General features: G+C 48.4%; 1 protein-coding gene across 1 annotated transcript in view; it reads left to right on the top strand.

Moving 5' to 3' along the window:
- Positions 1-11,286, top strand: part of gmcl1 (germ cell-less, spermatogenesis associated) — a 55,876-nt gene extending 44,590 nt beyond the window's left edge. The window contains exons 12-14 of the mRNA XM_072553895.1: positions 4,185-4,330; positions 8,191-8,278; positions 10,012-11,286. Of these exons, the coding sequence (XP_072409996.1) occupies positions 4,185-4,330; positions 8,191-8,278; positions 10,012-10,140 (363 nt within the window). The 3' untranslated portion in view covers positions 10,141-11,286. The remainder of the gene's footprint in view (positions 1-4,184; positions 4,331-8,190; positions 8,279-10,011) is intronic.
- Positions 11,287-15,188: the final 3,902 nt, after the last annotated feature.

Here is a 15,188-nt window from a genome sequence, read left to right on the forward strand (position 1 = left end):
GTTTTGAGAAGATTTGTTGCTCAGTTTGACGTTTTGGATGTAGGTTTGCTCACTGAGCTGCAAGGTTCATTTCCAGATGTTTCGTCACCATCACTAGGTAACATCTTCTGTGGGCCTCAGGCGAAGCAATGCTGAAAATCCCTGCTTTCTATTTATATGTTTGGGTTTCTTTGGGTTGGTGATGTTATTTCCTGTGGTGAGGTCACTTCCTGTTCCTTTTCTCATCGGGTGGTAGATGGGGTCGAACTCGATGTGTTTGTTGATAGAGTTCCGGTTGGAATGCCAAGCTTCTAGGAATTCTCGTGTGTGTCATTGTTTGGCGTGTTGACTGGGACGACACATCCATCCTTGGGAACAGAATACCTTCACCATTTACCCTATCCATGCCCCTCATAATTTTCTAAACCTGTATAAGGTCACCCCTCAGCCTCCAACGCTCCAGGGAAAACAGCCCCAGCCTGTTCAGCCTCTCCCTGTAGCTCAAACTCTCCAATCCTGGCAACATTCTTGTAAATCTTTTCTGAACCCTTTCAAGTTTCACAATATCCTTCCAATAGCAGGGAGACCAGCACTGCATGTTCGACGTGAAAGGTGACATGTTTGTTACAGGGTACAAGTTTGAAATTGTTTGCGTTTGTATGTAATGGACTGGTTTATGTTTGAAGGTCTGCAGCCTTCTTGGAATGTATTATTCAGATCGTCAGAGTGCTGCGGGGAAATTTCCCCAAGGACACTGCAGTTTCAGTGCTGTCCTCATTTCTTGTATGGCAGCATCTGGGACTGCTCCTGACAAAGTGTCCCTTCCCCTTGGCAGATTGAAGGACTTTGTCCTCAAAGACTGGTCTCCATTCTGTAGGCTGGCTGAATTTCCGTTATATACATCCGCTGCTGCAGCTCATCTGCAGTATCTGCTTGAATAAGCAGTATAAACAGCCCCTACAATGGGTATAGTAGCTGGTTTCAAAGAAGGACAGCTGTTGTGGAGTTCATCCTGGATAAATAGCAAGTGATTCATTCTGGAAGGTCGAATTTGAATGCTGAATATAGAGTTAAGGACAGGATTCTTGGCAGTCTGGAGGAACAGCAGGATCTTGGGGTTCATATACATAGATCCCTCAAAGATGCCACCTAAGTTGATAGAATTGTTCAGAAGGCATATGGTGTTTTGATTTTCATTCATAGGGTAAACGAGTTGAAGAGCCGCGAGGTTTTGCTGCAGCTCTGTAAAATCCTGGTTCGACCACACTTGGAATATTGTGTCCAGTTCTGGTCACCTCATAATGGGAAGGATGTCGATACTTTTGAGAGGGTGCAGAGGAGATTTACCAGGATGCTGTCCGGATTGGAGGGCTTGTCTTAGGAAGGGAGGTAGAGTGAGCTAGGGCTTTTCACACTGGAGAAAGGAAGGAAGGAAGGAAGAGAGGTGAGTCATAGATAACCACAGACTTTTCCCCAGGGCAGAAATAGCTGTCATGAAGGGTCATAATATTAAGGTAATTGGAGAAAGGTATAGGGGAGGTGTCAGAGGGAGGTTCTTTATGCAGAGAGTGGTGGGTGTGTAGAATGCACTGCCAGCAGTGGTCGTAGAATCAGAGATGTTCGGGCCATTTAAGCGACTGCTGGACAAGCACATGGACAGCAGTAAATTGTGAGGGGTGTAGGTTTGGTTGGTCTTTGATCAAGGGAAATGCTGGACACAACGTTGTGGGCCAAAGGGTCTGTACTGTGCTGTACTGTTCTCGGTTCTTTAAATGACCTGCTGATTGTTCTGTGTAAAGCTGTATCTTAACGTATTGATGTAACCCCTTTCAGAAAAGAATGGTGGCATTTGCACTCCTTAATCTGACTGCTAATGAATTGAATGACAGATTTATTCAGGGGAAATCATGTTTGACTGCATTAATCCAGTTCCTGGATGAAGAAGCAGATTGTACTGATGAGGGAAGTGCAGCTGCTGTTTGATCAAGTCCCACGTAATAGACTTGTCAGCAAGATTGAAGCGCAAGGGAATTTATGGGACACTGCCTGCACAGAGATGTAATTGGCTTTGTGACAGAATGCACTGATTATTGGTGAGCGGCTCTGTTTTAATTTAGAGGAAGGACTCTCCAGGGATTGACTTGCAGAGCAGTGCTCTGTCAGTGAAGATATGATTGACTTGGACTGAGACTGAGAGCAGTCTGCTAATGCAGTGGGTCATTTCCCAGCTTCGAATCACACTGCGAAATTTGATGGCCACGGGAGGTTTGTCTGTAATGTGGCCGGATAGCTCCAGCGGTAGATGGTCAAAATGGGAGAGATTCCTGGTCAGTCACGTGGATGGGGATAACCTTACAGTCTCTGTCATCGCAACCCTGAGCCCCACATGCTTCCTGCTGCTGCTGAGTGAAAGGGCACACTTGGGATAGCGTTTGCAAGATTTGAGGTGGTAGGGTGGGGAGGTGGGTGTAGGTGGAATGGACCCAGGGATGGGGTGTTGCAGCTACATGGAGAGGCGAGAGGAACTGGTGTCTGTCTCCTTGGAGTAAAAAGCATTTCTCCGAGACGGAGGGGTCAGTCATGGTCATCTGCTCCGGTCTGTGTTCTGGCACATTTCAGAGGGGTACTCTGCTGACATTGCTGGAGAAACTCAGCAGTTCTGAGCAAGGGTCCCTGGACGTCAAACATGAACTCTGTTCCTTTCTCCCCAGATGCTGGGTTTCTGCCCCAGTTTCTGCTTTTGTTTCATGCTGACGATGATCTGAGGCACCCCCTGCTCACCTGAAAACCTCAGGCCCTGCAAAGCCAGAGTTTACAATCTGCCACAGCACATGGCTGCATGCTGGTGTTTGTCAACTTGTGACAATGAGCTGGAGCTGCAGGGGCTGCATGGACTGCTCAGCACATCAGATTCTCCTGGAGTCATTCCATACAAAGAATGGTGGGTGTCATGGGGCGCTAGATGGTTTCAACACGCACTTCAAACTGGGGCCATCTAATGAAGTGACCCAGCTGTTCACACTCCTGTTTCTGCTGTGTTAGTGTGTGAGTTTGCTTCTTGTCCCATTGCAGGCTTTTTCAGGTGGCTGTGGTTTTTGATCCATGATAATTGACTGCATCCTCACAGAATGGTACTTCCGCCTTTCGGAAATGATGCTGCTGATGTGGGGATTTGATCTGCTGTCTGGGAAATGATTGGCCACAATATCAGGCTCATACTCAGCCTGCAAAGCCACTGCAGCTGCCAGCTCAGCAGAAAGTTGGAGCATTGAGGAGATTTGGAATGTAAGACATTGGAGATTGGTCAGGAGGTGAACACAAACTGGCCCCCCTCAGTGAGATGCTCACCACTACACAAGGTCAAGTCTCCACGGTGAGGCTGAGGCTTTGCAGGCTCCTGTGGAGACCGTTCACCAACCAGAGTAAGATCGTCAACACCAGCTATTGGCAAAAGCTCCAAAACAGGATTCACCTTGGAGCTGATGACAACTGGAGTGTTTATTCTCATCAGTCAGCATACACTCGATGGAATGGGTGGTTTCACTTCTATTCCAGCTTGTGTTAACAAACAGTCACTTTCTTAGTACAAAAAAAAGTCATCATTTTGTTTGTGAATTTTGGATGGAAATTTTAGATGTTTGCTTTCCAGCTCCAGTGATTTGATGAAAATGTTTAGTTAGGACATGATAGTGAGAGATTTGAACCTCTTTTCCCATCCCTGCAGTACATTGCACAGACTCAGTCCCCATGGACAAGAAAGATTCACCCAAGTTCCTAATTTTACCGATGTTGAACTGATCTCCCTGGCTCTCCCCCAAATCCTGAAACTTGGAAACCTCTCAGTTTGTGGACACGGTCAGTTCTTGACTTCTTGTTCCAGTCTCGATGTGGTCAGCCCCTTCAGCAGTGGCAGTCGGTTGTAACTACACTGTGAGACTGAGCGTGATCAGCTTGACATTGTCTTGTGGTCTGCTCAAAGTCTTTTCCAAGCTCATCCAGCCGGTGGTAGTGAAACTGGTCGATGTGGAATCTGAGTCGTATCAAACAGTGTGTGCGATTTGTCCCCACGCTGGACAGCACCACCACCCACCCCGGTCCCAGTCCCCTCTGCACAGGGTTGGTTATCAGTGAAAGTGATGTTGGAGCAATTACTGGTTGTGAAATGCTTTTGAGTGACAATGCTGTTGTGTTTTGCCTCTCCCCAGTACTGCTGGCGATGGACTGGTTTCAGCTTTGGCTTTGATCTGCTGGTGACCTACACAAACCGATTCATCATCTTCAAGAGGAACAGCCTGAGCCAGCCGTGTAATGGGGCTGTCAGCCTCCTTCCGCGCAGGAATATCGCCTTTCGGTAGGAGCAACCTTCCCACACTGGGCACAGGATTCTCCTTATACTGGATTAGTGGTGCTGGAAGAGCACAGCAGTTCAGGCAGCATCCAACGAGCAGCGAAATCGACGTTTCGGGCAAAAGCCCTTCATCAGGAATAAAGGCAGTGAGCCTGCAGCATGGAGAGATAAGCTAGAGGAGGGTGGGGGTCTTATCTCTCCATGCTGCAGGCTCACTGCCTTTATTCCTGATGAAGGGCTTTTGCCCGAAACGTTGATTTCGCTGCTCGTTGGATGCTGCCTGAACTGCTGTGCTCTTCCAGCACCACTAATCCAGTATTTGATTTTCAGCATCTGCAGTCATTGTTTTTACCACAGGATTCTCCTTCCCCTTCCCAGACCTTCCTTCATGTGGGTGACAGGAGACACTGGAAAGGTGCATGTATTGAGACCCTGTGTTCAGATGTGCAGCAGTTCCAACCTGTTGGTCATCAGCTTGAATCATTCCTTGTACAGCAACCTGCCTTATTGGTGTTGCCCATTGATGGTCACTGCTTGTCGGTGGGAGAGTTCACATCTCCAGTTGAAACCCCATGTTGTCCACCCGTGAGGTCCTGCTGAATCCCTGACCTCAAGGATTCTGTCTTTGTGTCATTGACATCTCACCGTTCCCCACACAGAGTCAGCTCTGTCCAAACCCCCTCCAATAAACAATCTCTCCTGGTGCTGTCTCCAGAACTGCACTGGAAATGTGAGCCTCTGGCAGCACATGGCCAATTCTCACCATTTGTAAATAGCAATCTCAGGACAGTCCCCAAGCAGGATCGCAACTCAACCAACTGGAGGCATACCAGGTGATGGATGAAGCTGAGGGCTCTGGGAGTGAAATTCCCTTCCCTTCCTGCGAAGGTCTTCTGAGGCATGTCCCTCCTTGCAGGTCTGCGCTGTCACTGATAGAGTTGTGACCTTAGATGTCAGTGCCAGTTTCTGCTTCTCACTCCCATCAGTTGTGGAGAGTAGATGTGTGAGGGACGGTGTGGGAAGATGGTGGAGCTGCTGTCACTAACACTCCTGATGAGCTGTCTCCCCCAAAGGGCTCAGGGATAATGGTGCTGCCACATTGTCACATCCCAGTGGCAATTCCTCTGTACAGTCACAGGGTGGTTGCTGAGGTCTGTCTGAATCTTCAGACAAGTTTCCCCCCCCCCCCCCCACCCCAGTTCCCACCTCAATTACACTGGGTGAACACACTGTTACTTCCAGCTCCCCACCCCACCCCTCAGTCTCTGTCCCTTCTTCCAGTACCCCGTCTCTCTATGTCCCCTCTTCCAGCTTCTCCCCATTTCCCCCCCCCCCCCCCACCGTATGTCTGTGTTCCCTCTTCCAGCTTCCCCTGCCCCATCTGTCTGTGTCCCCTCTTCCATCTCCCAGTTCATCCCAGGCTCTGGAATTCCCTGCGTAAATCTCATGTCCTTGGAGTAAGCTGTTCCTTGCCCAAACCTTCAGCCTTGTTTGGTCTCCTTGGCATGGTGTGAATTTTGCCTTGTTGTACTCTGTGCACTGTGGACCCATGAACCTGTCTCTCAGTGCAACTTCCCTGCAGCTTGACTCCATTTTAATTCCACCCTGATCTGGATTCCTTGACTTGCTGAACCCCTGGTGTCGGGTTTGAAGAGTTTGCTGGCTTCATCCTGACCTTGAGTCTTGGGGTTGACAGTTGTCAGTCAAGCCCCAAAGACCAAGTCACAGAGATAAGAAAGTAGTGCCTCACCCATGGGATTTCCAAAGTGATTGCTCACATTTCCCTTTCCAAAAAGGCTCCATTCTCTGCTCGACAGAGAATCCGCCCACATGCTGAGAGTGTCCATTGTCTTGATTGCAATCTTTCTGAGAAATGTCACCCAGTGGTGATTGAATTTGTTGCTTATTGAGAAGTGAGGGATGAAGCTGGAGTATCTGATCAGTCAGTTTGGGACATGGACTGAGAGTGTTTGATGTAATGTGCTCCCTTGTTCAGTCCAATCATTATGGTCCCAGCAGACACTGCAATGCCATTCACCTTCCACTCCAATGTCGCCTTGACCAAGTTGCTCTTAAACCTCTCTTATATTTCTCTTTAAGACATTGATTGATTGTGAGGCAAAGAGGGAACTGATTGGTGATCAGGAATGGCACCATTCACTCCGTGCCAATCTGTGATGCTGAAACCTGCAATTTTTCCTCGTGTTTCTTGGGTTGTACCTGGCTTTGTGATGTGTTTGTGTGCAGTTCAGTAGGTCAGTGCCTTTATCAGATGCATACACAGTTTCTCTCTCAATGTGAAAGGTGTGAGGAGAAATTGGCGAGGAGACCATTGGACCCTTCCTTGTTGTGCTAGCTCATTACCAGTGTATTATGCTGTCATCCAGCTGTACCTTTGCATCCTCTTGCCCCTGAAACAGAAGCTGTTACCTCAGCAGCCACTTGTGTAAATGTGTCCCACATGCGGCCCCCCCCCACCGTTGGTGAGGGCTTTATTTGTTGGTTGCTCTTTGTAATGTTCACAACCCTGAGTTGATAATCCCTTGCACTGACAGGTCTTTCTCAGGACCCTTGAACAGTTGGATAGCTTTCCCAATGTGAGCTGTGTAATATTCTCCAGATCTCTCCAGTGTCACACACAGCCTCAACGCCACTTCCATCTTGATGTCTGCGTGCTCACACAGTGATCATTGCTGTCATTCCCAGTGTTACAGTGATGTTAATCCTTGGTTTGTTGTGAAGATCAAAGAGAGCTTCCTGTTGCCTGGCTACAAGCCAGCTTTGTGGGACAGTGCAGTCCAGGAAGCCCTTTGGTCCTTCGAGCCTGTACGAGCTGCTTTGAGCTGTCACTCACCATCCCCTGTGCCTTCCCCTTTGGCCATGTTTGTACCTTGTTACTCAGCGACGGGATTGTTCAATTCTGTTTTGTCTGAATCAGTGTCCTCCAGAGCCTTACCACTCTCTCTGTTTCACTGCTGTTTCTGCTTCTCATACTGAAATGGTCTGAAATCACAGCCCCCACCTCGCGAGCCCTTGGCTCAGTGTGATTCCTCAGGCATACAGAGGGTGAACCATGTTTATACCAAGCTGTGGGGAGGGACTGTGTCTGTCAGGCCTGAACTGAGTGTCTGAACCCCCAGTCAGGGACCATCACTTCATTGGAGAAGCTGGCATTCTCTACACAGATTCCCATCTGATATGGGGTCAGAGCTGGAGACCGCTCCAAGGAGGAGGTTACCCAGAGAAGTCTCTGTAATCCTCAGCACACTCATGGAGTCTCTGTCTGTCTATCTGTCTGTCTGTTTGTGTCTGTGTGTCTGTGTCTGTATCTATGTGTGTGTGCATCTGTGTTTGCATGCGCGCTGGAGGGGCAAACGCCCACAGATCTCTTCCTCCTCCTCCGCCCACTTTACATGCCTGTCTCTGAATGGGTACTGCCAGTCAGGGAACAAATGGTGGACCCAATGTCCACATGGCAACAGATTAAACTTGCACTGTGTTCCCTGTGCCAACCATGGTAGCACTGACTTTCCTGTCCACCATGATGTTCAGACTGGCTGTACCGATTCTCTGTGACTGCCTTCTGTCACTGTTGAGTCAGCCACTCCCTCTCCTTGCTTTAGCACATGGTCACTGCAATCCTGAGACTGTCTGCAAACACTGAAGGGGATTGACAGAACAACACTGTAAGAACGTGTCTGTCAGGCACAGCTACCCAGGAGATCTCCTTGGAACAGAGGTCAGTGCATCAGGGAAATCTGAATCCTTTTTCTGTTCCAGACAACGTGGAGAGTGAAGAAGAAAGGAGTTGGGGGATTGCTGGTCTTCTGATCTAATCGCTCTCTCTCTCCTGTCCATTGTAGGCTAAGACTGGCATCTTTTGACAGCAATGGGAAAGTGATCTGTAGCCGATCAACAGGTTACCAGATCTTGTCACTGGAAAAAGATCAGGTACGTTGATGTGCAGTGACTGGGTGCATAGGGAATGCAATCACTGCCAGGTTTTCAACTGAACCTCCCAGTTTCCTCAACATCCTTCAAATGTCCAAGTTTGAGAGTCGTGCCTTTCCTGGTGAACCTTGAAACAAGAGCACTCTAACAAGAAGACGACAGAATGCTGGACTGCATTGTAAAGGATGTCATTACAGAGCACGGAGAAGCGAGTGACAGGATCACAATGAGTCAGCGGGGATTTCTGAAGGGGAATCTTCCCTTACAAATGTGCTGCAGTGGTTTTCAGGGTGTGACTAGTAGATTGGGTAAGGGGGGAGGTGGGGGGGGTGGGGGTGCATGCAGTGCCAGTGGATGTGATTTGTTCAGACTTTCAGAGGGTTTTAATAAGGTCCCATGTGAGAGATTAGCCTGTGAAATTAAAACCCTGTGGGATTGTGGCAGTGTTTTCAGATGGTCAGAAATCTGTTCGGCTGATCGCAAACTAAGGGAAAGAATAAATGGGCCCTTCTCCAAATAGCAGGCAATGACTAGTGAGGTGTCGCAAGGGTCAGTGTAGGTCTCCAGTTATTCATCATGTATGTTAATGGTTTAGATGAGGCAAGTACATGTCAGATCTCCAAATTTACAGATGACATAAAGCTGGGTGGGAGGGTGAGCTGTGAGGAGGATGCAGTGATATTGCAATGTGATTTGGACAGGCTGACGGAGTGTAATGTGTTTCAGTGTGAGGTTATCAGCTGTCATTGGTAAAAGCAGGAGGGCCATGACATGATAGGAATGGTCGTCAGCTGGGAAGAGGGCAATGTCCTGGTCCACCACTCGCTGAAGGGAAGCGAGCAGCTGCCGTCAGTGGGTAAGAAGGCAAGTGAGATGCTGGCCTTTGCACTGTGAGAAATCGAGTACAGGAACACTGATGTCTTGTTGCTGTTACACTGGGCGTTGGTGTAACCACACCTGGAATCTTGTGTGCAGTTCTGGTCTCCTTACCCAAGGAACAAAGTTGGAGCTCATGAGGCACTTACTGGGATTGCAGGACTGACCTTTGAGAGAGACTAGATCCGTTAGGCTTGTATTCAGTTGAGTTTCAGAGAATGGGGTGGATCTCCCAGTCACCGAGAAAATTCTAACCTGGCGAGATGCAAGAAGGATGTTCCTGATGACCAGGGAGTCCAGAACGAGAGGGTCGTAGTCTCAAGGAAAAGGAGTGGGCCATTTAGGACAGAAATGAGGAGGGATTTTTTTACCAAGGGAGTGGTGAACCTGAGGACTTCCCTCGCACAGGAAAGTGTTGAGGCTAAAATGTGGAAGACTTTCAAGAAGCCGTAGATGCAATATTTCAGCCTGAAGGGGTCACAGGCTATTGAGTGAAAGCAGGGAACAGGAGACTGAGTTTGATGATCAAGCATGGTCCTATTGAACACAGAGCACGTTCAAGGGGCTGAATGGCCTAATCCTCCACCTGAGTTTCCCAATTCATCTCATAACCACCTGACTGATCCCATCATATCCCAACACAACATCCCAATGGATGTTGACCCCCCCCCCCAGCTCACTGTATGATGCCAGAGCAGAGGAGTTTGTGTTTTTAGGGGTGGGCGGAGGCGGTGGGAGGAGTGGAGAGTTAGTTTCCACGCTCAGCTCTGAGCTGGTGCTGGTCTCGAGTCTGGGTGTGAAGTGTGTTGCCTTTGTTCCAATGTGCTGCTCACATGCTGGGTTCTCTTTGGATGCAGGAACAGGTGGTGCTGAATCTGGACAGCAGACTCCTGATGTTCCCACTCTACATCTGCTGCAATTTCCTGTATACGTCGGCAGATCCAAAACCAGAGACTGACGAGCAGGCAGAACAGAGGGAGGACTGAGAGAGGGCATCCCTTTGTAATCTCTGTGTGAGTGTGTGTGTGTGTGTGTGTGTGTGTGTGTGTGTGAGAGAGAGAGAGGGGAGAGCTGCCCTTCTCCAGGAGCACGGGAACTGACCTGACTGGGGACAGGACAGCATTTCATCCCCATTCATTCCTGATGGTCAGAGGGGGATATACATTAGCATCAACTAGGTCTTCCTGTTTGCTCTCTGTGCAGGATTTATTTGTGATGCAGTCCTTACTCCAGACGTGGGTTAATGGAGAAGGGCATGGAAGCTTCCAGAAGCCACTGAACCAAGCTCTCCTTGTCTTGCAGTCTCCAAGTTGTGAACCACTCTGGCATTTTAACCAGCAATAATGTTTGTAGGGGACGTGCCCTGGACACCCTTTCTTTATCAGCTGGAGCTGTCATTCCCTCCCAGTTTGACCAATTCCACTTGATTCAGGGATTTGTGCACAGGGACCACTCTGATTCCTGGTCCCAACTAACCAAAGCGAGTTCAGGGACCACTGTGCGAGAATTCGGCTGATCACAAGTTCGGGAGAGGGGAAGCCAAGCTCTGCAGACACTGCCCGATGACCCAGCAGCAGAGACAGACACTCAGCTTTATCCACCCCTCCCCCCACCATCAGCGACTCAGGGGTGTAGAGCGTGGCTCGGACCCCAGGACCACCTCACGTGAATGGGACACATCTCACTCTGGTCAAAGTAGAGCTGGACTCACCTTCCACATCCAAGTCAGGAGCAGAGAAGGGCCGGATGAGAGACTGTGCTCTCTCAGCACCCCCCACAGAACATGTGCGTTTAACTGAAGTGTTGGTGCATCGTTTTACACAGCATTGTGTGCCTGGGAGGGCTACACCACTCCAAAGCTCAGCAATACAGGTCTTATTTGTACTTGGAGAAAGCTGTGCATCCAACACAGCAGTGAGAAATATCAGTCGCACTCTGTTCACCTCGCTGTGTTGTATCATAGTCGAATGTGTTTGTCCCTTTTACAGACGAAGCACGGCACAGTGTGTAGGAAGTGAAGGTAATGTCTGATGGTGTAGCTTCAGTTTGAAGTGTTGAACTCCAACACTTGTATTGTTTGTGTGTGTATCAGACTCACGGTATTCTGCAATTATTAAACAGAGTGCACCATTCACTGTTTGTTTTTGTTTCTCACAATGACTCAAGAAGAGAAAATTGTTTCAGGAATGTGACTGTGAGGGGAGAGGCTATGGCTTCAGGGTGGTCCACATGCAGACATTGTAGTCTGCACCCCCTGTAACTTCACCCACCCTGACTTTGTTTTGAAAGGTTTGGTTCAGGGTCTGGATAAACACAACATTGGTATCCCCCGACAGAGGCAAACCTCCAACATTTAACACTAATCCCTTCTGCAAATCTTAATCTCTGGCCATTCTCTCCCAGAACCTTTTCACACGACTCCCTTGGCTGGTTGCAATGATGTTATTTTGAAAAGTATCCTCGATTTGGAAGATGGTTTTCTCCCAGACCCAGAGGATTTTCTCTTTGAAACAGAGTTCGACCTTCTTGAGTCAAACAGAAGATTGAAGTTGTAAGTTACTCATTTTAGAGGGAATAACAAGGCACTGCACACACATAAGAGGTGGGTCCGAGAAAGATAACACTTAAAAACAAAAATGTACAGGTGAGTCTCTTGAGTTCCTTGAAGCATAGATGATGGGGTGTTGTAGTTTATTTTCAACTGCTTTGTAGGTCAGCTCTATGGGCTGCAACCTGTTTCCATTCAGTTGGAGCATTTGGAGTGAGAGAGGTTGTTTTTCACTTATTACCTGCAGTGCTGGGATGTTTCACATCTCAACTCAAACAGTGGTGTCCACACATTGGAGTGGACTAACACAAACAGAGCAGGGTTGAAAGAGAGCTTTTCACAAATCATAAGCCAGCTTGTTTTAACTTGCCGGTCTCCCTTTCCCTTGGCGCGTTCAGGTGTGAATGAAGCAGCTAAGGTGGGATGAGGAAGAAATTAACAAAGGCTTGGTGGAGGAGGTCAGTACTCAAGGGAGCGAAGTGTCAGAGGCTGTATCTCCTGCCTGAGTCCCAGGACACAAGGATTGCCCATTTTAGAATGAGATGAGTAATTCCTTCCCTCAGGGGGCTGGGAATCTTGGGAGTTGCAAGTCATTACCTGTTTTCAGGACTAGGATTGGTAGACTTGTGAACATGAAGGGATTCAACAGCATGGAGCAAGCAAGTGTGGAAGTGAACCAGGGGCCAGCTCTGATCGATACCAACTTCAGACAGCTTGTTCCTGTAACAGGAGTGATCCACACGAATCCCAGTGTTGTGCCTGTTGGTGAGAGAAGACTAGCAGCCCGATCTTGTTCCAGGTGATGCAGACTCCCACCTCCCCTCCCCATGTGGGTATCTCGGTGTGCTGTGCTGTGTATTCAGGGTCTTCCCTGCTGTCCACCTTCAGGCTTGGCTAATGTGTCCTGCCATCCAGGGAACGGTCTGAGCCTCTGGGCTGATTCAGAACTCACTCCCCGTGAAAAGGAAATCTTTCTGCGAAACCAACTCACTGTGAAGTGAGCAATTCAGCCTCATGCTGGGTGTACCATGACAACCTCAGATTGGAGGGATCAGGCAAAGACAATCAGTGCACCGCTCTCTTTTTTTGCTGATAGGCAGCAAGCTGATGTTGTATTTTAACCCGATGTTAACACTGTCCAGGATGTAGAGCAGGCCCCGGCCTGCAGCTATAGGGCATTAATGCCAAGGGCTATGTCTGTCTGCCTGGTGATGTGCTGACATGTTCGGGCCATTGGTGACTGCCCATTGCCTGCCTGCAGGTGGCAGTGTTGAACTGCCTGTCAGATCATTGACTTGAGCACAGGATTCTGACAGCATCATGGTGAACATGTAGCCTATTACACAGGCCCAGGTCTGCAGTGCATCTTGTACTAATAAGTACACTGCTCACATGAGGGGGTCACCCATAAACCAGGAACTAACTCTCTCGGCGTGCAGTCACACCTTCAGGGACACTTTTTGTCAATCTCAGCACAGAATTCACACTGACATGCCAAAAGCAGGACTGAGGGAGTGCCACATTGTCAGAGGGTCAGTGCTGAAAAACGGACACACAGTGGGAAGAGGTGACACCTGGTCTGCTGACAGATTTGTCAAGGAATCATTATGTAATTGCTGCTGGTGTGTTCTGACTGTATGATCAATGTCTGCCGCTGTGTCTCCATCACAACAGTCAATACTCTTACATCAGGATATTGTTGACTCTAATTACGTGGGAATGTTGTGCTGTTTGAGGTATCACAGGAATAATCCTGCTGCTGGCATTGGATGGAGATGTGGTGCAGAGGATCAGGTATCTGTTTCTGAACCAGAAGTTCCGGTTTAATCCCCCTGCAGATCTTGACAGCCCTGGAAGGCGAGTTCAGAACAGGGATAAATGAGACTCTTTGTACTTCCTGTGGGTCAGCAGCCCCCAACATGGCTGTTTGCACAGCAATCCTGAAGGAACAGGGAACACCCCATTCAGGTTTGTGAGTGAATCTCCAATGTGATGACACTTGGAAGCAAGTCTGCCAAGCTACTGCATTGGAGCAGGGTCACAGACTGAAGGAAACGTTGGCAAATATAACAACAGAGCTTCAGGACTCATTGGCTAGCTGACCCTCCTGTGTCAGAGCATTGTCTTCGGACATCCCTAACTCCTGTCTCCCCATCAGACCCTGTGTCTCTCTTAGCTCCTGCTCCAGCACCTCAACAATTTAGAAATACTCATCCCCTGTTTCCAAGACCCTTCACAGAGTCAACTCCTTGTATATCCCTCATGTCCTCCCACCCTGCAGCATCTCCCTGTTCCTCCAAGCCTGGCCTCTTGAACGTTAATAAACTGAATCATTCCAGGATGTTGGGTGTGTTTTCCACTTGCCTGGCCCCTGCTCCTGGGATTCCCTATCCCTCTCCCAAACCCCAAGAGGTCATGACCCCAACACTGTCCTCCGTAAATGTGCTTCTCAAACACTGCCTCACTGTAAATATTAGTGCCTGCTCGCCTGACATCGTCTATGTGACCAGATGTCAGATTTTGTTGGATAACAACAGGAGCAGCTGCTCAGAATGTTTGACTTGGTTAAAAAAGGTGCTGTGTAAATGCCAGTTGTTGTTCCAGCCATGCCTGTGGGTCTCGGAGCTGTACCTGACTGCTGCTCAGGTATGTACCATTGTAAGCCTTGCAGGAAGCATCATTCATTGAGATGTTCATGATAAGTCCCATCTCACAACTTCATCTCTTTATGGTCAGGTTCACCATGTTGGAACAGTATCATATCCTCTTGCAAGTTTTACTCCAGCCTCAGAGTCAAACTGCACAGTTTAATACTGTCCTATTATTCACATTTGTTGGTCATGATCGAAGCGAAATCAGTTAAGACAATGAGTTTCCTGAGGCTGATGGGAAGTGTCATTTCTGGTTCTGTGCTCCTTGACAGGTAGGATCTGTCCTGTGTCCTGTTGTTTGCCCCGAGGAGTGGCAGATGCAGTTTAATCTGGAAAAATGTTGCATATTGCACTTTGATTTAAAAAAATGACAGTCTGTGTCCAAGTAATGGGAGGGTCCTGGGTAGGCTTCAAAAACAGAAAACCGAGCAGTTCAGAAACCATATTCTTTGAACTTGGCATCACAGGTAGACAGGGTGGTTAAGAAGGCATTTTGCATGCTGGTCTTCATTGCTCAGAGCTTTGAGTATCAGATTTGGAATGTCATTTTGAGGTTATACAGGACGTTGGTCAGGCCACTTGTGGAGTGTACTGTTCTGGTCACTCTGCTATCGGAAGGATCTTGTTATATTAGAGAGGGTTCAGAAAAGATTTACAAGGATGTTGCAGGGTTTGAGTTATAAGGATAGGCTGGGAGTTTTTCACTGGAGTGTCAGAGGTTGAAGAGTGACCTGATGGAGGTTTGTAAAGTCATGGGCGAGCGTGTATAAGGAGAATAGTAACGGTCTTTCCCTAGGGCAGGGAAGTTTAAAACAAGGGGGCGTAGATGTAAGAC

This window comes from Chiloscyllium punctatum, chromosome 35, assembly GCF_047496795.1.
Source record: "Chiloscyllium punctatum isolate Juve2018m chromosome 35, sChiPun1.3, whole genome shotgun sequence".
NCBI classification, from domain to species: Eukaryota; Metazoa; Chordata; class Chondrichthyes; order Orectolobiformes; family Hemiscylliidae; genus Chiloscyllium; species Chiloscyllium punctatum.